Source organism: Homalodisca vitripennis, chromosome 5 (assembly GCF_021130785.1).
Source record: "Homalodisca vitripennis isolate AUS2020 chromosome 5, UT_GWSS_2.1, whole genome shotgun sequence".
Lineage (NCBI taxonomy): Eukaryota > Metazoa > Arthropoda > Insecta > Hemiptera > Cicadellidae > Homalodisca > Homalodisca vitripennis.
In genome coordinates, this window is record NC_060211.1 from 2,328,845 (window position 1) to 2,353,458 (window position 24,614).

Here is a 24,614-nt window from a genome sequence, read left to right on the forward strand (position 1 = left end):
TTATATTCTTAATTGTGTGACACATCCGCTATATGCTGCGAAGTAATAAATTATTTTACCTAGCACAATGACTAGCTTACCCTTTACTTAGTATGTATCAATGTAGATACATGATCCTGGGTGTTTATATTCTTAATTGTGTGACACACCCACTATGTGCTGCGAAGTAATAAATTATTTTAACTAGAACAATGACTAGCTAACTGCTTATTTTTTAGGTATCCATTTAGATACATGATCCTGGCTGTTTATACTCAGTGTGTCAGGTGTGTGACACATTTATTATATATTGCCAGGTAATGTGTGTAATGTGTAACCTATCTAGCACAATGACATGCTAACTGCTTATTTTTTAGGTATCCATTTAGATACATGATCCTGGCTGTTTATACTCAGTGTGTCAGGTGTGTGACACATTTATTATATATTGCCAGGTAATGTGTGTAATGTGTAACCTATCTAGCACAATGACAAGCTAACTGCTTATTTTTTAGGTATCCATTTAGATACATGATCCTGGCTGTTTATACTCAGTGTGTCAGGTGTGTGACACATTTATTATATATTGCCAGGTAATGTGTGTAATGTGTAACCTATCTAGCACAATGATTAAATAACCCTTCTTCTTATTATGGACTCATTTAATATTTGTTCTGTACCAGGAAAACTCAACGTCGGAGGAACTTATATACAAAATAAGCAGTTAGAGGGTACGATGTGTTCAGTTATCTCTAAAGAATTGAAAAACGTGTCTTTCCAGTATCAATAGCTGTCGAGTAAACCGAAGTTGTATTTAATACAGCTTGCACATCGAAATAACTACCTATATAGTTATTGTGTGCACCTGATAAATTACTTGTTATTATTCACTTCTTACTATGTTGTGGTCCATTTAATAAAAACTGGGCTTGAACACATTTTCATTACATAAGGTAACCCATTTAGAGTTATATAGTGTCACTTACTTACTTATATTGAGTTTTCAGACGTTAAGAAGTGAAATATCAATAGTTATGATGACATAATAAGTTTGTCGGTAATGCAGATCTCACCACCACCAGTGGTTGCTGCTGCCATCTGTGAGGCGGAGCCTGAACTGCCAGCAAGTGAAGTGCCGGATCTTCTGCTCTGGTGTAAAGACCGGCGGGAAGTTAACACGGAATACGAGCGTCAAGTCAAATATCTGGAGTCGCAGATGTTACCGCTGGAAACTAACGTGGTCATGAGTCAGACTAAGGTCATATTTCCGGTAGGTCGGTAGGTAATTTTATAATGTATCGGTATAACTCATTAGTTATGTATAACTTTCACTTCAAAAGCAACTGTACAAAAATGAGTAATACATATTTGTGTACACTTTCTGATGCCAAAATTTCACGATTGTAGTTTGTTAGCAGCCGTTTTGTAGGGTACCCGTGTGAAGTTCACGACTCACTGCAAGGGTCGTATAAGGGGTTAGATATGATCTGCTTATCCCCACTTTGGCTAGTTAGGATGTTAAGAGTACCACCACCCATCGTATTATTTCTTTCCTATTTTTTCGTCTACACGGCCATTGGTGGTGCTTCTGAAGTCACCTGTAAGCCGATGGTCCCCAGGTATTTTTTAAGGGACTTTTTAGCTCTCACTTCGTTGTCAGTTTAAACGATTCCTTACTCATCTTTACTTATCCTTATCCTCCCTCATTTATAAAATATTTCTGGAATTTTAAAATTACACTCTTTAAAACACGAATTGAGGGCCAATTGTAGGCCATAACTTAACGGCTGCTGAATGAAATATTATTTTATCACAGTGCACACAAGTAGTTAAAATATTATTCCAAGCAATTAAATAAATAACTACTATCAGAGTAACATCCTTATATAATTGAATTTTCTTTTTGTAGTTACACTTATTGAATCTGTAAATGCGTCAATCCGCATACTTACACATTAAACAATAACTATTGAATCTTTTTAAGACTTATTAAGAAAGGAGTAGTTGGTATGAGTTTTTTTATCGTTTGCTTGTAGTAAACTTTTTTTCAAACTATACGTCACACTTTATTAACACGGTGTTAACGTCACCAAACCATAGGTAGGATGGATTCTTTATTTTAGCTGAACCGTTGGTATATTTATTTCTCCCACCAGTATCATGTATGATAACACTAGTATAAACAGTAGCTAATGTATCGACCTAAGATAACAATATGTACAATAAGTAATTGATCACAAATGATATATTATACATAATACAGTATTTTTGGTAAAAGTAGTCCTCTTCAGTAACCGTTTAAGCTTCATGTATTGGTTTTGAAGGGGAAGAAGTGTTGTATTAATTTGACCCGAGTGTTGGCTCCAATTGGTTCGTAGTAACATTTTCTGTGGAAAATAATCAATTCATGTACCTTATTACTAATTAGATGTGTTTGAAAGGATAAGCGGATTTCGGAAATTTGCCATCGTTTATGAAGCTATAAGTATGACACAACGTTTCGAGGATTGGAACCTATCTTGTTCGTCAGGTGTGGGAGTTATTAATACATTAAACAAATTATGAACAGAAAAAAATAAAATAAGGACTTGCATCCTGTGCAGTAACAAGGCCTTGTCTGAACTCCAAGCAGCTTGGGTATGTTAGGATTCTTTTATTTCACTTCTTTTTTCTCTGTTTTCTGTATTTGTTTATGTATTAATACCTTCCCTCACCTGACGAAGAGGATAGATCCCAATCCTCGAAACATTGTGTTATACCTTTTATAACCTATAATGATGGCAAATGTCCAAAATCCTGTTATTCATTCAAACCTTCCATCGTCAATAACAAACTTTAAACACAAATGTTTGGTAGTAAGAAGGCCCGAACTTTTGAGAGGATCTATTGAATAGAATAATACTTTTACAATGCACATTATATATATATATATATATATATATATATATATATATATATATATATATAGGAACATGTTGAGTATTAATATTAGTATTCTACATTTATAAAATTCTATATTAAAATAACAAATTATCAACACATTAAAAACCAATAACTAATGAGAATCAAGAACATTACAATTATCACGGGCCACAATACATATCAGTACATCTTTAGTTTAACAAAATATTCTATTACATTTTAGAACTCAATCTTTAAGAGAAGTGATTTAAATTTTACTTTAAATAAACTGTAAATAAATCTATGATGTTTCCTCAGTTAGTTGATGAATCAGGTTGTTGATTTATGTTTTTATTATATAAATGAGTACGATTTGTACAACAATGTGCGTTATTTAATACAAAAAAAAAATTGAAATAATAAAAAGAGACGCAACAGTGATACCAAAACAACATTAACAGCCAACGTGCAGTAAACTGTACTTCACGTACTCGTATGTATGTAGCCTTAAGTCGTTTGGTTAGGTTGTGTTAGTTTAAGTAGGGTTAAATTTGGTCTATTAGCTTTTCGTCGAAAATGACCTCTACAGCTTTCTCTGTCTTAAATACCTTAAAGTACTATATACTTCGAGGTTTGTACGATGGATACCAACGCTAGGTTGTATCATCCCAGAACACTAGCCCATAGCTAAGAATAGGGAGGAATAGATTGTCCTCATTATTCTCCTCTCGAGGTAATCATTATCTCAAGTAACATACTTTCCCAAAGTATCCCTAAATTATAATTAATTATTCTGAAAGGTATTTTTATTGTCTCATGAAAAGAAGCTGAGAAATTGCACTTAATCCTAAAAAGACTACTTTGTGCTTCCTCCAAAGACATAAGATATTCTGGACGGGTAAGGTTTGAGAGTAGGTGCCGCCTCCTGTCACGACCCGTGATGAAGGAGTTTCGGCTTTAATCTCAGTCATGTCTTCCTGGAAGAAGGGACTCCGTACTAGTCTCTCCACTCAAAGTGGGCAGGGGGTGGCACACCCTTATGTTTAGGCCAGCAATTGCCTTTTACACTCAAAAAGCCTCACCGACTTTAACAGTCAACTTCCGCAGTAGACTAGAACTATTGATAATATAACCTTGCAACCCAATATCACCACATCTATGGTCAATCTGCCGCGCCTGAATATCTATTCAGTCGTCTTATTGTAGGTTCAACTGGAAGGTGTAAACCAGTAACACGTGAACCCTTCTGAGGGAATTCTCAAAGGTTACTATTAGGAAAGGTAACAGTTAACTATACGATTCTGCTAAAGTGTTGGATAGCCGAGAAAGTTGTATTGCATTCTCTCACTTTTACATCTATTGGTTGATCCAATAACAATCGTGTTGTACTACTTGCAGGATGTGCGGCCAGGAGAGAGGATGATGAGGCAGGTGACCGTGACCAATGTAGGGCAGTCACTGCTCAACTGTAGAGTAGCTGGGGTTCAGTTTGCGGAAGTCATGGACTCTTCACCCATATTTAAGGTAATACAGTTATATTACTCCTTTATTTTGTTACAATGAAACATCACTAATCAAAAGGATACTGAAGATTCGTAAATTTTTGTAATAGAAGATGCTCAAGGTTGAAATAAATATTATAGGAAACGTAGTATTATCTAGTATTATGAATTAACTCATGCCACTCTATACAGACCACGAAAACAACACAACTATTTGTGAAGGAAACGGGACTTTTTCCGGACATCTGACATCGTTGAGTGATACAAAAATCATTAACACAACTTTTCGAGATGTGCAATCTGTAGGCTACTCTTTCTCAGGTGTATAACTGACCTAGCACATAACCACAACATAGGCTAAAATAACAAAGCATACCATTTATTCTGCCGTTGCGATCGCTATTTAATATTGGCGTCCGGTCAGTTCTACGTGGTTGGTCTGTGTGTGCAGACATATTGTCACCTGTATTTAATAATTAGTGTTGCGTTTTGTTTTTATTAAGTGCGTGTTTTAGATTAGTGTACACTAAGAATACAGACAACATGATGGCCGTGTTCTTCCTGACTTATACGTGTCATAACCCACTGGTATGATTGGTGTATTTTAACCTAAATCCTAGTTACCTATTATGTTAGTTATTTAACTGAGGTCTGACTGCAGATCTGGAAACATAGAACAGTATTACTGATTTGTTGTACCACTGAATGATGGCAAATGTCTGGAAAAGTCCTGTTTCCTTCATAATTCTTCCATTGTCAAAAAACTAATTTCAAACACTTGTGTGTTTGTGCGTACAAATTATATTGATATCACGAGTTCAGCAATTTAATACTTATATTATATTACTTTATCATTACGTTTAATTATATCCTAAGAAACAAGTTGGTGAAATTAATAATATATCACAAATTTTCACATTACGTTGTAATAGCTTACCAATAAGACTTAAAAATTTATTAAGCCTTAAAAAAATCGACAACAGACGCATTTGTGAGTCTTGTCGATATAAGGGGATTGAATGTCGAAACCACACAATGAGTTTGTTCTTAGACCTGTCCAAATCATTTGACAGCGTAGATCATGATACACTGCTCGACAAACTTGAGTCACACGGCATTCGAGGCGTGCCTCTTAAATGGCTTAGCTCGTTCCTAAGTCAGAGATCCCAAGTTGTCCAAATATCAAATAAATCATTCAAACCAATAGACCTGAGATATGGAGTCCCTCAAGGGTCCATCCTCAGTCTTGTGCTTTTCTTGCTTTACGTGAACGATATAAAATCATCGCTTCTGCATGAAAAATTAGTGCAATTTACCGATGATACGACTCTCTTTTTCAATACAATGTCAAGCGAAGTTTTGGAACAACAGGCTTTTGTTGACATCAACAATACTTCAATACTTCCACAGCCTCAATCTAACAACAAACTCTTCAAAACCCAGCGTTTTAAATTTTGCCTTACTCACTGCGGGCAACCAGTGTGGACCTGCCATTTGGTTAGATGACTCCACACTGGAAGAAGTTAGCTCTTCTTAATTCCTAGGAACGCACCTTGATAGAGGGCTGACTTGGAATGAGCACATTGACCATGTTTGCACAAAACTCTGCTCAGCCATTTTTGTTTTGAGATCTTTAGCTAAATACTGTCCGAGTCAAGTACTGATTACGGCATATTACGGCTTGATTGGAGTGGTCCTTTGGGGAGCTTGCACAAACACACAGTTTCAAAGAGCGTTCAGACTAAAAAAAAGCAATTCGAGTAATCGCCAAAATCAAAATTAGAGAGTCGTGCAGGGAAGTTTTTAAGAAATTGCAGCTGTTGACTCTGCCGTGTCTCTACATTTTGGAAACAACTTTGTTTTGTATGAGTAAATGTACCTTAACCAGAGGCCAAGACATACACTTGTATGAGACACGTGCAGAGCAAACTAAGGAGTTAGAGGCACAGAACGCCTACCCTCGCAAGCGGGTGTGCATTCCTCAACAGACTGCCCAGTTCAATTAAAGATTCCCCAACGCCTAAGGCGTTAAAGACTCGCCTCAAACGCTTCTTGGTGTCTCAAGCATTCTATAATGCGGGTAGTTTTTGGCATTCGACTGGGAGACCGCCCAATTAGAAGACTGACTCTGCTGTACTAAGTGGGTTGCATTGGCGATGAATGAAAGAGACGTGATTGTAAAATTGAATGTATGAATGCCTGGAATTTTAGAAACCCCGTATTGTCGTTTGCCATAACAACAATACATAAGAGTATGTATGATATTAACACGTAGCCACGTGTAGTAACTGAACTCTATGATTTGTAACAGTACTATACTAACTACTCGAGCTATATATGTCGTACTTGAGCTGTAGTTGTCTATATACAATGTACATATTGCCGCTGAAATAAAAAGATTTTGATTTAAGTTCATGTTATATCGCCCGAAAACAATCAAAAAATGAACTGCGCCTGGTGAGAAGTTCACCTACACGTAGAGTTATATAACGCTCCAGGACGATATTTGTAACAGTACTATACTAACTACTCGAGCTATACATGTCGTACCGTACTTGATTGATGTAACAAGTAGCAGCGATAGTAGCGACGCGACTACAGATGAACACTAATCGGTTTCCTGTGCCAATTACAAGCCATCATTACAATCAGCCACGTGTAGTAACTGAGCTCTATGATTTGTAACAGTACTATACTAACTACTCGAGCTCTATATGTCGTACTTGATTGATGTAACAAGTAGCAGCGATAGTAGCGACGCGACTACAGATGAACACCAATCGGTTTCCTGTGCCAATTACAAGCCATCATTACAATCAGCCACGTGTAGTAACTGAGCTCTATGATTTGTAACAGTACTATACTAACTACTCGAGCTCTATATGTCGTACTTGATTGATGTAACAAGTAGCAGCGATAGTAGCGACGCGACTACAGATGAGCACTAATCGATTTCCTGTGCCAATTACAAGCCATCATTACAATCAGACACTTGTAGTAACTGAACTCTATAATTCATTACCTGGAGACGACCTCTCACCTCTGATTAAGCATATAATTTATCGAATTCAATTGTCGCGATCAAATTAAGTATTACAGTTAAATGTGTTGCTAATTGATGCGATGTTCGTGTCGTACGAACGGAGATGGCAACCGTGCGCCATTATTGCTTGTCGAGTTTATCTGCAGCTCACCTTCCTCTTATTGCAGTATCTGAAACCTGACGTCACAATCCCGTCACGTTCATCTGTAAACTGGTGTAGATGTTCCTGGAGAAAACTTAGTGATCTCAGTTGTTCACCTGATGAGAAAATGAGAATACCTATTCATTTCAATTACACTAAATTTTACATCCTAGGTGTATCTGATGTTAAAAGATGTAAAGAGTTAATTTTAAGCTTCTTTGTCGCCGGCTTTTTTGGATCTCTTCAGACGAACTTTACTCCAGATTCAAGAGTCAAGTCTGTAAAAGCGTCAGATATCAGACGCTGCACTTATGTAATCCCTAATTGTTTGGATCTCTTCAGACGAACTTTACTCCAGATTCAGGAGTCAAGTCTGTAACAGCGTCAGATATCAGACGCTGCACTCTGAGAAAGGTGAACTGGAGCTAAACTCAAGATTCACATTGCCTCAACCCTTCCAACCATAGCTAAGGTATGTGTATATCCTAATAAATTATAAATTAGAAAACGCCTTTGTTTGTTTGTTTTGTTTTCACGTGTAAACTATTCAATAGATTGTACTGAAAATTTACATGGACAATCTTAGGGTATCTGGGATGAATATAGGCCTATTATTATTTCGAAAATCATTCCGGGCTACTCCCCAATTGTCTTTAAAATGGCAAAATATCCCTATTGGTCTCTAAAGTTGTGATATGTTAATTGAAAGAGCCTGTCAAGTGTAATGAACTTTTCTGTGTAGACATTGTTTTATGACAGCACAAAGGTATATTTAATTAATTTAATCACCATTTGTTTGAATCTATAGTGTATAAGTTCTCTAAGGAGTAAGCATTTGTTTTTACCCCGATTGTAGGTTTTAGCGATTACGTAAGGACTTATTTATCTTAGAAAAGTTCTAAGATGGTCAGAATTTGACTCCGAAGACTCCCTTTGAAGCAATCAGCAAGAACTATGCTACATGAAAGTTCCCTGACCTGTGCCTTTGAACTAATTAACAAATTATACCCTTAAATGATCTAAAATATTAAAAGTATTATATATATATATATATATATATATATATATATATATAATTTCAATAAACATTGAATCGCAAAAAGTACTTGCTCCGCCGGGAGTCGAAACCCGGATCTCTCACTTGCCGGGTGAATGTGCTACCATTACACCACAGAGCGCTTACTTTTTCCGATTCAATTATTTTGTATTTGGCCGTAGCTGTTCACATATGCGTTTAAATAAGCAAACTAACATATGATCGGAAGACCAAATACCTGTCAAACGACTTTTATTTACATTAAACTGTATAATGGCAATAGCCTTATTTAATTTCAATAAACATTGGAATCGCAAAAAAGTACTTGCTCCGCCGGGAGTCGAACCCGGATCTCTCACTTGCCGGGTGAAATGTGCTACCATTACACAACAGAGCGCTTACTTTTTCCGATTCAATTATTTTGTATTTGGCCGTATCAGTCACATATGCGTTTAAATAAGCAAACTAACATATGATCGGGAAGACCAAATACCTGTCAAACGATCTTTTATTTACATTAAAACTGTATAAATGGCAATAGCCTTATTTAATTCTCAATAAACATTGAATCGCAAAAAGTACTTGATCCGCCGGGAGTCGAGAACCGGATCTCTCACTTGCCGGGTGAATGTGCTACCATTACACCACAGAGCGCTTACTTTTTTCCGATTTCAATTATTTTGTATTTGGCCGTATCAGTCACATATGCGTTTAAATAAGCAAACTAACATATGATCGGAAGACCAAATACCTGTCAAACGACTTTTATTTACATTAAACTGTATAAATGGCAATAGCCTTATTTAATTTCAATAAACATTGAATCCGCAAAAAGTACTTGCTCCGCCGGGAGTCGAACCCGGATCTCTCACTTGCCGGGTGAATGTGCTACCATTACACCACAGAGCGCTTACTTTTTCCGATTCATAATTATTTGTGTATTTGGCGTATCTGTCACATATGCGTTTAAATAAGCAAACTAACATATGATCGGAAGACCAAATACCTGTCAAACGACTTTTATTTACCATTAAACTGTATAAATGGCAATAGCCTTATTTAATTTCAATAAACATTGAATCGCAAAAAGTACTCTGCTCCGCCGGGAGTCGAACCCGGATCTCTCACTTGGCGGTGAATGTGCTACCATTACACCACAGAGCGCTTACTTTTTTCCGATTCAATTATTGTTGTATTTGGCCGTATTAGCTGTCACATATGCGTTTAATTAAGCAAACTAACATATGATCGGAAGAAAAAATACCTTGTCAAACGACTTTTATTTACATTAAACTGTATAAATGGCAATAGCCTTATTTAATTTCAATAAAACATTGAATCGCAAAAAAGTACTTGCTCCGCCGGGAGTCGAACCCGGAATCTCTCACTTGCCGGGTGAATGTGCTACCATTACACCACCAGAGCGCTTACTTTTTCCGATTCAATTTATTTTGTATTTGGCCGTATCAGTCACATATGCGTTTAAATAAGCAAACTAACATATGATCGGAAGACCAAATACCTGTCAAACGACTTTTATTTACATTAAACTGTATAAATGGCAATAGCCTTATTTAATTTCAAATAAAACATTGAATCGCAAAAAGTACTTGCTCCGCCGGGAGTCGAACCGGATCTCTCACTTGCCGGGGGTGAATGTGCTACCATTACACCACAGAGCGCTTACTTGTTCCGATTCAATTATTTTGTATTTGGCCGTATCTGTCACATATGCGTTTAAATAAGCGCAAACTAACATATGATCGGAAGACCAAATACCTGTTTCAAACGACTTTTATTTACTAAATGGCCAATAGCCTTATTTAAATTTCAAGATAAACATTGATCGCAAAAGTACTTGCTCCGCGGGGAGTCGAACCCGGATCTCTCACTTGCACTGGGGGTGAATGTGACCTACCATTACACCACAGAGCGCTTACTTTTCCGATTCAATTATTTTGTATTTGGCCGTATCTGTCACATATGCGTTTAAATAAGCAAACTAACATATGATCGGAAGACCAAATACCTGTCAAACGACTTTTATTTACATTAAACTGTATAAATGGCTATAGCCTTATTTAATTTCAATTAGTTATTGAATCGCAAAAAGTACTTGCTCCGCCGGGAGTCGAACCCGGATCTCTCTACTTGCCGGGTGAATGTGCTACCATTACACCACAGAGCGCTTACTTTTTCCGATTCAATTATTTTGTATTTGGCCGTATCTGTCACATAATGCGTTTAAATAAGCAAACTAACATATGATCGGAAGACCAAATACCTGTCAAACGACTTTTTATTTACATTAAACTGTATAAAATGGCAGTAGCCTTATTTAATTTCAATAAACATTGAATCGCAAAAAAGTACTTGCTCCGCCGGGAGTCGAACCCGGATCTCTCACTTGCCGGGGTGAATGTTGCTACCATTACACCACAGAGCGCTTTATATATATATATATATATATATATATATATATATATATATAAAGTATACAACTTTAAATGTATTAACGTTTTATTAATATAAAGACTGTTATAAAATTAATTTAGTTTGTATTTTGACACAAGTAGGCTTCTTTCATCGTGTGATGTAGGCTACATTTTCTTGATGCACAAACAAGGCCAAATGTCTAAGGCAGGCTACACCAAGTATTGGATTATTACAATACAAGTACAATATGTAAAACGAGCAGGCTACATCAAGTCTTGGATTATTAGAATACAAGTATAATAGGTAAAACAAACTGGCTACATCAAGTCTTGGATTATTACAATACAAGTATAATAGGTAAAACAAGCAGGCTACATCAAGTCTTGGATTATTACAATACAAGTACAATAGGTAAAACAAACTGGCTACATCAAGTCTTGGATTATTACAATACAAGTATAATAGGTAAAACAAGCAGGCTACATCAAGTCTTGGAATATATTACAATACAAGTACAATACTTAAAATGAAAACACTAAAATACGTCTTCTATTATTACAATACAAGTACAATAATGTAAAACGAGCAGGCTACACCAAGTATTGGATTATTACAATACAAGTACAATATGTAAAACGAGCAGGCTACATCAAGTCTTGGATTATTAGAATACAAGTATAATAGGTAAAACAAACTGGCTACATCGTCTTGGATTATTACAATACAAGTACAATAAGTAAAACGAATAGGCTACATCAAGTCTTGGAATATTACAATACAAGTACAATACTTAAAATGAAAACACTAAAATACGTCTTCTATTATTACAATACAAGTACAATAATGTAAAACGAGCAGGCTACATCAAGTCTTGGATTATTAAAATACAAGTACAATACTTAAATTGAAAACACTAAAATACGTCTTCTATTATTACAATACAAGTATAATAGGTAAAACGAGCAGGCTACACCAAGTCTTGGAGTATTAAAATACAAGTACAATACTTAAGATGAACAAAATAAAACACGTCTTCTATTATAAAAGTATAATAGGTAAAACCTATTATACAATAAAAGTATAATAGGTAAAACGAGGAGGCTACATCAAGTCTTGGAGTATTAAAATACAAGTACAATACTTAAGATGAACAAAATAAAACACGTCTTATATTATTACAATACAAGTATAATAGGTAAAACGTGCAGGCTACCATCGTCTTGGTAATCGAATAGCTTACGTCAAATCTTGGATTATTACAATACAAGTACAATAGGTAAAACAAGCAGGCTACACCAAGTTTTACAATGATCAAGAAATTAACGGTATCCTTTACAGTAGTATACTTTGGCCGTTCCTGGGACAAAGCACCCGAGACCGGTTCTGGGACAAACCGTGTGAGACCGAGTCTGGGACAGAATTGTTAGAGAGCGACTAAGAGTGTGAGTATGGGTAGTCAGAACCGCGCCGCGCGAATCACCACGCATGTCATCGCTGTCCCGCCACCGCGCAGACACCACGCGTGTGTTTATTTACCACAATTTTGAGTATGTATGTGTTTGTGATTTACTGATCAGATCTAAATAGACGATGTTGTTTACATGGTTGTTCTGGAGCAGTTGGTTGTTTTGGTCTACAAGTGTGATTGTGATCTGTTGAATCTTTCGTAAACCGCTCCGAAGAGGTATGTAGTGTTTTTCTTGAGGTGATTGAGATATTTTGTAGCCGTGTGGTACATTAGGGGAAAAGGAGTAGAGGATTGCTGTCTCCAAATGTTTGTGAGAGTGAACATCATGATTGACAAGACTGTTGTTGACAATATTGCAGTGTACCTCGATGACATCAACGGCTCTGAGATTCGGTGGATTCGATGCAATTACGTTTTCATTTGAGTTGAAGTAAGACGATTCTTTTTGTAAGTTTGTTGCATCAGATTTTTCAAAACTTAAGAGATCACTAACGGTTTTATCCAAGTAGAATTTAATTGGAGAATTAATTGATATTTTGTCACCATCTTTAAAGATCTTGAAATCGTCAGAATTTATACTAAGATTCAACGACTGTATGTAATCTCTGAAACTCTTTTCAAGTTTTTCAATGGTCCAGTAACCACATTGAAGTATCAGTGGTTTCGGAATGAAATGTATTTCCAAGTCCCAAAAATAGACTTTTGCATGTTGCAACAAGTTGTATATGTTGTTCTCAGAGTAAAATCCAACAAGAGCCATATAATACTCTGCGTTTGGATCCAAGTGGATGGAGTGTTCTAGATGGAGAGTCAGTACAGACTCAGTTCCAGTTAGTTTGAGTAATGGCATGGTTGCATTTGTTTATATACTTATAATTCTATACAAGTTTTAGATGAATTTACTACCATCATGGAAGTCTTCAAAACCTCTTTCCATATATTTTTTATTTCGTTGTTGAATTTTTTCTGCATGATGTATATCTTGCCTTCTAATTCACTCAATTGAACTTTGACAACCTCATCATATGGCGCCACTGCTTTGCTCACTTGACCAATTCTCTGGTGGTTTTTCAGTAGGAAGCTGCCCCATATCTTTTCACCATTTACGGTACTAGTGGGGACAATCTCGATCGCATTTATTATTTTCTCCGATTTTACCAAATGCGATTCCAATAATTTCTTGACTTCGGATAAATCTTGTGAGACTTTTGATACATCACTTGCAAGCTCAATTATCTCGTCAGGAGAAGGGTCTGAATTGGGTTGAGTAGGTATTGATCCAATTTCAATTTCTTCTCCAAATCTGTTGAAAATAAAACCACGGTTTCCATGCATTTTTATTGTTTCTTATATTACGAAGAATATGTTCCCAGTCCTCACCAGCTGAATCTCGTCGTAGAACCTCCAGGCACAAATGTCCACAGATAGGAGGATCGTCAAACCCCTGAATACGCTCTGAGTTATAAACCAACCCTTTTGACCCCAAATACCTGACTACTTCTATTGGAGGATTGACATCGCCATATGAATCAAAATAGAATTTCTTTTCACCACGTTTCACATAACACGTCCAGTGAGTACCATCAGATGAAAGGTCGCCAAGATTTACAATACCACGTTCAATATTTGTAGGTTTGTCTGGAAGTAACTGTCGCATGAAAACACCTCTAAACTCATTAATGTTTAATATACCTGCTAATTTTTCTATTTCACCAAGAGACAGCGGGAAGATCTCTTTTTTTTATTCACAGACAACAATGCATCAAGCTTCCGACCAATACGACGTTTCAACCCTCTACCCGTAGGGTCTTTTTCAATAATGGTGTCTTTTTCTCCTCATCGACTGAACTCTTTAACCAAGGTATAAATTTTTCTCTCAGTAAAGGAGCCAACTTTCTTCTTATTAATGGAGAGATGAAGCGTTTACCTCCAGGAACTGACGAATCCACCATTTCCATAATTTCCTTCAAAAACCCTCCTTGTTTATTAGATACGAGTTGGTTGTAACTTAGAAGCAATTGTAAACCTTTTTTGTTCTTAACAGCTCTAGAAACGGCTTTGTGTTGCTCTCCAGAAAGAAGTATACGATCACTTCCGTGAGACAGCTGTTCATTAGATAATCTGATTACTGTAGGTTTCCGTCTTTTGTACGCTGTACGAAGCTTACGTTTTTGACCTTCGGATAGCCGAACTGTATAATTATACTGACTTTCCATTCTATATGCTTTCTTATATACAAAACACTGACATGAAAACAATAATTGCCCTTACTAATGAAAAAAATAAATCATTTTTATTGTACTTTCTTTGTTTGTTTGTTTTTTTTATTTGTTTCTACAGGAATTTGATTATGTTTCGAGTAATGTCATATGAGAAATGTGCCTCAGATACAACGACAACATATGCTGTGGTGCCGCTGCTCCCCTGTGGAGATGCAATAGCTTTTACAAAATCTAATTCAATCTGAATGTCACTTCGAGATCTGTCTGTTGTTGGTTGATGTAGATGTGTGTCAATTACAACCAAAGGTGAGTTATCAATAAATTCTTTCAGGTTTACTAACACGTTATTGTCTCCGAAGTTTATTTTTCGGAACCCTAGGTACTGATCGTACATGATCCTGTATATACCATTAGTAATATCAAAATTCTGCAATTCCTGAGGGTACCTTTCTCCATTAATTTTCACAAACACTTTTTTGATTTTGCAGCTGTCAAATCTACTAGGATCTTTTGCCTGGGTGTTTGTTCTGTTTGTTTGAAGTGCGATTATAACAAATCTAGGATTGTACACATTTCTGTAAACACTTGTAATATCGAAGCTGAACGATGACCCGAACACCCCTCTTTTGTCGATGCATTGCCATTGAAAGAAGTTGTAGACTAAAACATCCTTGTCACTCAAATGTTTCAAACCATCAATTAACTGGATTTTGGAAGTGCTGGTATAATCGACTATGGGGACTCGTAACACAAACGACTCTATCACAATTTTCCCATCGCCAGGATCCGTTGCTGTGGAGCCTGCCCCTTTCCAGTGAAACAACGCATCATTATCTTCATTCCTAGTAAATGTGATTTCAAAACCTCCCTTGTACATCGGGTAACGTAGGTGGTCAAAGAACCCTAATCCTAAATGCCCAAGTGTGCCGAGTGCCTCAAACTTCCCACCTCCTGTAAACGATGATGAGGAACCACTACTTGAGAGTGTTTGTTTTTCAGTGTTACTGTAACTAACAATCCCCTTTATAGTGCTGGTGATGCCGGGGAGTTCTACTGTGTCGATCAATGTATTGTATTTCCTCAGCTCTATTCTTGAAAACAAGAAGGCCGCGAAGTTGTCTACCAGTTTGACGGTAGAGTTAGTTTGATAATCAGATCCATCAGATTTTTGCACATACTTTCCTTGAATGTGGTACATTATGCGTGAATCATAAAATGCGTCTCCATGATCCAGTTTGAATGTTGTATTGTTGTTGGGTGCATTGAAGTTGAGCTCTGAAACTGGCATTGCAGTTCTATACTCACTTCTTGCTATACCGCTCGAAAATTCAATATACAGTTTCTCCATCACTGGTTTTACCACTGATCACTGTTCTAATATATCCTCTCTTATATATAGGGTAAAAAATATTTGCTTTCATTGCTTTATATATCTGATGGGTAGATACATCCTGAAGTTCCTAACCCCATACCGAGTTTACGTTTCAACCACATTCCTCCTGTTGTTGCTAGGCCGACCATACGCTCATTCAAGTCAGCATCATCTGAGGTAACCCAAGCTTTCTTTTGTAATATTTTGTCCGCCTCCCACCTGTCTTCTGTGTTTTTATGATCCCTATACCATATATCATGCTTCTTACAAGCTTCATCGAGGGGGTTAATTCCCTTATCTCCCCTAGCAAGTCTTTTGTCAAGCTGGGTGCCGGGCCCACAGTAGTTGTACGTATCAAGATTCCAGTTCTTGGGCGCATGTAACTCGAATGGTAACTTGTTAATGGTGTCGTTCAAAAGCCCTTTACCTTCTATAACATGTTCAGGCAAAACAGACAAACATCTGACTAGGTACTTCAACCCTTTAGGTGTAGCAATTAGGTCTTCCATTTCATCGTGAAGGAAATCAACCACAGACAGTTTTTCATTATGAAAGTTGTTGTTCCCAGCTTCTTCCTGCGCTTGAATGTAGTGTAACCTGTCAATGAGGTCTTTGAAGTTCTTTATGTACTTATATTCGACCGGACTTTCATTGTAAACCTTTAACCCTGAACCAATTGTTGCCACTTTTCCATTCACCAACTCATCCCAAATAGGTTTTATCATATGTTTCCACTTTAGTCCTTGACTTGATTTGGGACGACTACTTTTGGGATTGTTTCTTTGGAAAAGCGAGTTTGTCCTCACCAACATGTCCTTGTAAGAGTTCCAGTCTTCATCGGTGTACAGATCCTTCTCTACTATATTGTTTTTCGTCGACAATCTCCAAAGACCCTCAGTCCCTTTGTATTTCTTTTGAGAGCTGATTAATATAATATCATCATAATCAAATGTAATCGGTTCGGAACCGATCATCGGCTGCTCTAGATTTTCATCGTACCAAATACCAAACTGCTTGTCGTTGGATTTTGGAAGGTTTCGGGCTCCTAGAGAACCAAGTGTTACTACTTTAGAATCCATCAACTGTTTCATCGATTGCTCTTGAGGTTGTACTTCTGGCTCATCATCGTAATCTACATCCTCAAACGTTCGACGATCTGATGCTTGAGGCTGAAATCTTACCAACTGTTTCATACGGTTTTGACTTGTGTTTCCAATTCTCTATGTTGTTGTTCCCTAATGGCTCTGGTGATTGGTTCGTACTTTTTCTCATTTTCACGAACATCTTCTAACTCTTTGAAATGGGTCTGAGCAAACTCACTTTGTAATTTCCGGTTTAACTCATCCAACTTTCTAGCTTTAGAAACAGTGAGCGGTCGATCATGTGTTATTGATATGTTATGATTGGCAGACGTCTCATTAGCATTTGATGATATAGTATTTTTGTTTGAGAAGTTTTTTAATTCATCCTGTTCAGCACGTTTGAACTTTGCTGCCAAGACACTCTGAATTTTTTCAAGTCGCCTTGCTTCTTTAGCATCTAGTTAATTCGCCATGTTGTATACTTATAGTAATAGATACAGAGTTATTCTTCAAATCTTTAAAGTCACGTTTACACTGGAACGTCAAGTTACGTTTATACTTGAACGTCAAATTACGTTTATGAACGTCAAATTACGTTTATACTTAAACGTCAAATTACGTTTATGAACGTCAAATTACGTTTATGAACGTCAAATTACGTTTATGAACGTCAAATTACATTTATGAACGTCAAATTACGTTTATAAACGTCAAATTACGTTTATGAACGTCACATTACGTTTATATTTGAACGTCAAATTACGTTTATACTTGAACGTCAAATTACGTTTATACTTGAACATCAAATTACGTTTATACTTGAACGTCAAATTACGTTTATGAACGTCAAATTACGTTTATACTTGAACGTCAAATTACGTTTATGAACGTCAAATTACGTTTATACTTGAACGTCAAATTACGTTTATGAACGTCAAATTACGTTTATACTTAAACTTCAAATTACGTTTATACTTAAACGTCAAATTACGTTTATACTTAAACGTCAAATTACGTTTATACTGGTACGTTGTACAGCGAAGTATTATTCAACACTTAGTTTCCTTTTTAAATTGCACATGTATTTCCTTTTTTGTGGTTTAGCTGTAGTATTAATAGATATGAATCCATGAGGTGTTTTCCAGCACTCAAAACAGAGAGCCTCAAATTGGTTGAAAGTCATGTCAGAACCTACAAAGTCCTGGAACACTCTCTTTGTATAGTACTTGTTCATTGTAAACAGACACAACAGATTAACATTGTTTCGTATGACCTGCATATCAACCCGACCATAGCTCTGACTCAGGTAGACACAAGAAATCCCTTTATGACGTCCTCTAATGAAATAGTCTTTGATTTTAGTTTGCTCTGCTAGGAGGCAGTCATCGAATACCACAAGTGAGTTTGGTTTGCAGTCATCGATAGAAATGAGATCTTGACAGGACGAATAGAAAAACGCTATGTGTCTTCTTAGGTTTTTTCTAATCTACTGTATTGTTCACGCAGATCTACATATGCAGGTTGTTCTATTGAACGACTAAACACGTATAGATTCTTGAACGGAACTCCATCTTTGTTGTAAATGAAATTCAATAACAAGTTCGTTTTACCACACCCAGACGGTTCTACAATAAGACACCGTAACGGTCTAGGTAAAAATTGGTCTTCGAATTTCTCTCTGCAATACACTTGAATTTCCATAGTATGTTCTCTTACATAAATTTACAATTTAACAGTTTTCGCATATTCTATGATGACCCCATGCTAGGGTTCGGATATTGTCTTCGAGTACGAAACGCTTGTCGTCCTTTGATGAAAGTACCACTTTATGGTGTTCTACACTGTAGAGATTGTGTGCTTGACTCCGAATTGTATTCATCGTTTTGTAGTGCTCGATGTTACTAAACAAACAGTCTTTATAGTTGCTAAAGGTAATTTCATTTTCAACTACAGCTTTTTTCACGCTCTTAGACCTCTTTATGAAATGGTTGTCTTCTATATTGCTCGCATACATCTTGGATCGTAGTCCTACAAACTCTCGCATGATTCGACCATTAAGTTCATCTTTCATTTTACCCAGAACTTTTTTGTTTACGTGGGGAAGCCCATATTGGTTGGGGTTTGGGTAGTCACTTGTATCAAATAATCCAATTAAATGTTTCATGTCTTCATAGAAGTTTTTCGTTTTGATGTCATATATCAGGGAATCGGTATCGGTGTACACCATTTTTATATTAGATCCATACTTCTCTTTCATTACATTGTAGTGGAAATCATACATCAGTGTCTTTGATATGTCTAGAATACTCATACCTACGTAAATAGGTTTATTTAACAAAAGTTTTTTCTTACTAAAATGTACAGCAACTAGGTTTTCTGTAAAGATGGTTCGACTCTTAAAGTTCGGTTTGCTAACCCATCTTTCCACTAATTTGAACTTAGTACCCAAACGAATGTCCACACGATTTCTCATATTTTCCATAGTTTTTCCAAAAACTGAATTGTTCATAAGTTTGAAAAAGTCTTTCTCAAAATCATTTTTCGCCTTTGTACGCTCCATGGTATTCAGATTAATGTACGGTTGCAACAAATTGCTTTGACTGAAACTAAGAATTCTATGAACATGTTTTAGTTTCATACCCAGACTCAAATAAAGCTTTAAATTTTTGTAGTGTACGACATACTTTTGTTTGCCGTAGAGAGTTGTCAGAAGCTTTGCCATTTTCGATCCTGGTGGGACTCTACGTTCTGGAGCGAGAGGTAGATCAGAGTGTACGTCGTGTAGTTCTTCAGGATATTCCAAATCAACTTCTAATATGTAGCCTGTGGGTGAATCGTCACTAACTTTCATTACATCGATGTCTGTACTGCTCCACTGAAAGTTTGCATATGGTAGTTTTACAGACATTGCCCACCCATACAGATTGTTTGCATCCAAGTACATGAGGTAGTTGTTTGGTTTCGATTTGTCGTAGTCTTTCATGTAGGGATTGTTTACCTTCGCATATCGATGAGAACACTGTGAAATACCACCACGAATACCCTTTTCAACCATGAGTACTATATCGATGTCAGTCAATAGGGACAGTTCGACTTTTGTAATTTTTAGCATTGCGTTCCAAGCCAACCCAGGTGCTGTGAAATACCATGCAGGATCTAATTTGTATGTATTGAGACATACATCCCTGAAGTTCTCCATAACATCTGCAAGCAGCAAGACATCGGTTTCGTTATATAGCATTGTATATTCTTTCATGTTCTGAATGTTAAAGGCGGTCCATACATCGCACGCATGTTTGTAATCTTCATTTGTTATGTGTTGTTTATTCAGTCTATTGTAAAATTCTTCTTGACTAGGTAGTGATGTTTCACTATATTTTTCTATACTGTCCATGTAGTCGTAAGGGTACACTCCTTTTCGTAGCAATAAATTGAGGTCCTTACCATTGTAATATGTTGCGATGTGTTTGAATTGAGATCTAGTCAGATTCTTTGCCAACCTATCGAGACTTTGTGACATGAACTTGAATGAATCGATGAATCGTAGTTCAATTCCACCTTCCACACTGACCGTAAAGGAAATGTACCGCTCCTCGTTGTTGGGTATCAATGATATGCGATTTTGGAACTTACCAAACTCTTTAATGAATAGGTGAGTGTCGTAACCTGCTAAATTATGAATGAAAACAGGAATGAACCTAGGTTTTTTGAAATTGATGTTACACTTGTTGTGAGCTGCTCCTCTAAACAAACCCGTCAAATGGTTATGGTCTCTAACACGATCATCACCAAGACAATTTCCACAGATATGACACGTAGTAGTAGATTCAAACATTTCCTGTTGCTCTTTTGTCATCAACTGCATGGGGACTATTGCTTCACTCTTGTAAAGTTCATTAATCCTTATCGACTCCTCAATCAATTATTTTACAAATACATGTGCAGCATCGTCTCCAAAGTATTTAATCGGTGGTTTGGAAAAGCCGTCCTCTGACACCCCATACATACAGAAGGAAATGGCATTATGTTTCTAATATTTAATAGTGAACGACTGATGATTACCATTACAATCCACTTTACACGGTTGACATGTTGAAATAGGTGCTAGACAGCATTCAAAGTCTGCGTAATACACAAAGGGCACTCTCATTGAGCAATTGAAATCTTTAAATCTAATTACAGTTCCTGGCTCTGGTAGTTCCAATTTCACAGCATCGTGTGTGTTACAGTCTTCTCTATGCTTGATGAGTAAATCCTCTCTCGTAAAGTGTTGCAAACACCTATTGCATACCCACATCTTATGTCCATTTCGTGAGATCTTTGAACTAACCAAACGGGACATATCTTTGATCCAGCAGTAGTGAGTGTTTGTTTTTTCTCTGATAAACAGTAGATTAACATGTTTTTCCATTTCGTTATCAGTTATTCTCAGCGGGAATATATCGAACTTGTCATCATAAGCATAGACATTAACAGAAATTCCACTACGTCTTTCAAACTTTGCTATATCATCAAGTTTCATGGGGCATTCGCAAGTTGCTAGTGCATGAAGCAGCTCTCGTTTGAAAGGTTCGTAATTGCTGATTCTTTCTGGATGAACCTTAACTGGATGTAAAGCTGCCAGAATAGACCACATAAAACATTTCTGATCTTCGTTTTTTACATTAATAACAGCCTTTTTGGATTGAATCTGTTTTGGTAGAACCACATAGCTGGATCCGTGAAAAGGAACGTATCGGTTGACTCTGATCTCCAAGTCTTTCAAACTTTTTAGTGACCATTGAGAACCGTTTGCCTCAAACTCCTCCATCTCAACCAACATCTTAAGTTTTGCTGAGTTATAATAGTCAGACAGAGGCGTTGTCGAGTAAAGAATTTCATTTTTTGTTTTAAAGTTCATGACTTGAGTCACCTCCACATCGTTTATCATTTTCTTGAATTCAGCATGATAAACCATGTTTACCTTAAGATTTTTTTTCTTTTACAGCTTCCTGAAGTTTTTCAACAACGAGTGGTTTGCATATCCCAAGAAACATTTTTGGATCTTTGATCCCACGTTTGTTCATAATCACATACGTTTTCAATCTTCCCGTGAATGCCGACTGGACTTCTGATATTTCATAAAGTATTGTCTGTGACTCCTCTGGAGTACGTACTGGAACCAGATGAGGTGTTGAAGGTGATCCTGTTTCAGAAAGAAGCTGTCTCTCTTTCATAGTAGGGCTAATAGAATTCTCACTATTAATTGTACTAGTCGGTGTCTTACTAATAATCTTTTTCACACCTGTAGGAATCTTTTGTGGTCTAGTCGGTTTTCGGATCATCGCTTCAAGAGCTATGTCGTTTGTATTGACCTTCGGTACTTGTTTGACTTCCCTTGGTCGTTTTGGGTATTTCTTTACCAGCATGTTGATGTCTGGAGTGGGTGCCGGCAGTCTTGGTGTCAGTCTCGTAATGGGTAATATTTCACTCCTGTATCGAGGACCTTCATGAAGTGCTGACAAACGGATATGGCGTTTCGATTGTTTGTGACGGTTCCAGTTGGATGACTCTATTGGTGTTTCACAAATCCAACACATTTTACTTTTAGGAGCTGGTTTGATTTCCATCTTTTTCAGACGTTCGTTATATGTCATACCATGCTGGTTTCTGGCACATTTCTGAGATTTTTGGTGCCGAGCCATGTTGGAAACCGTTATTTCCTTACTGCATTTTGGACATGGTTTCTTTTGGGGTTTTATTTGAGCACGTACATCGGTCGGACTAAGCACGTTGTATGTTGGACTCTCTGGGATATGTAGTGGTGAATGGTATACAGGACTATATGGTATATGCAGTGAATAGTCTGACTTATCCGGAACTTCAAATGGTGGTGGACCAAGTATTGATTTAATTTTCAATGAATCGGGGTGTATCCTTTTTACTGGTGGTTCAAACTTTGGAGCGTCAGCTGTAGATGGACCAATTATAGTTCTAATTTTGGAATAGAAATCTGGAGTGTCTAACATAGACAAATCAAAATCAGCAATCGCGTCTTGTTCTTCAGGTCTGAGATTTGAATAGGACTCTGGCAACATAGACATATCAAAATCAGCAATCGCGTCTTGTTCTTCAGGTCTGAGATTTGAATAGGACTCTGGCAACATAGACATATCAAAATCAGCAATCACGTTCTGGAATTGATTGTCACTCACAGCATCAGCGTAGTTTTCCAACATAGACATATCAAAATCCGGAGTTTGTCTGTCTAACGTGGACATGCATTTCTTTGTTTTTTTATGGCGGGACATGGAGGAGTTCCTGACTTCAGCACCACACCTTGAACATACTTGTTTCATCGAAGGAGGTTTTTCATTGAATCCGTTAGAAGAAGCATAAGCTGGTGGATTTGACGCTGACATACACTTCTTTGTTTTTTGGTGGCGAGATAGGTTAGATGCAGTAACCTCTGCTCCACAATTCGGACATTTCTTCACTGATGATCTTCGAAGACCATCCGTAGCATTGAGAAATGCTGTTTGCTTGCTAGCAGGAGAAAACGCCATTATTACAAAGCTGGCTACTCTCTTACTGTATGGGCGATTGACGATGGAAAAGGAAGAGGTATGGATACACTTCTTTGTTTTTTGGTGGCGGGATAGGTTAGATGCAGTAACCCTCTTCTCCACAATTCGGACATTTCTTGACTGATGATCTTCGAAGACCATCCGTAGCATTGAGAAATGCTGTTTGCTTGCTAGTAGGAGAAAACGCCATTATTATAGAGCTCGCTACTCTCTTATTGTATGGGCGATTGACGATGGAAAAGGATGAGGTATGGATGGATGAGAATAGGAAGAGGAGTAGGAAGAGGGTGGGATGAGTGGAAGGAGGGATGATAGCATTATTAATACATTTGACTATGAAAGGAAGAGGAGTAGGAAGAAGGTGGGTGAGTGGGATGAGTAAGGTGCGGTGTCTCGGGCGGCGCGGCGGTGACTGGACAGTGACGAGGCGCGTACCGATTGTTTGTATATACTTATAGAAACAACACGCGGTGTCTCACACGGCGTGGTGGTGGTGACGGTTCAGCAGTCTCGCGGCGCGGCGATGACGAGGCGCGTGCCGATTGCTTGTATACTTACAGTAACAACGCGTGGTGTCTGCGCGGTGGCGGGACAGCGATGACATGCGTGGTGATTCGCGCGGCGCGGTTCTGACTACCCATACTCACACTCTTAGTCGCTCTCTAACAATTCTGTCCCAGACTCGGTCTCACACGGTTTGTCCCAGAACCGGTCTCGGGTGCTTTGTCCCAGGAACGGCCAAAGTATACTACTCTTTACTATTCACATAAGAAAATGCTTATAATTGTGTCGTTAAAATATAATTTGATTCAACTCATATCCTAACTAAAACTATCGTATTTGAATTAAATACATACTATTATAA

The 24,614-nt window shown here is 37.3% G+C and overlaps 1 protein-coding gene across 4 annotated transcripts in view; it reads left to right on the top strand.

Annotated features, from left to right (window-relative positions):
• The window catches only part of LOC124361721, an 85,967-nt gene that overhangs the window by 11,621 nt on the left and 49,732 nt on the right, over window positions 1–24,614 (top strand). For all 4 annotated transcript variants that reach the window (XM_046815648.1, XM_046815651.1, XM_046815649.1 and 1 more), the window contains exons 4-5: window positions 1,046–1,249; window positions 4,279–4,404. In XM_046815648.1, coding sequence (XP_046671604.1) covers window positions 1,046–1,249; window positions 4,279–4,404 — 330 coding nt within the window. The remainder of the gene's footprint in view (window positions 1–1,045; window positions 1,250–4,278; window positions 4,405–24,614) is intronic.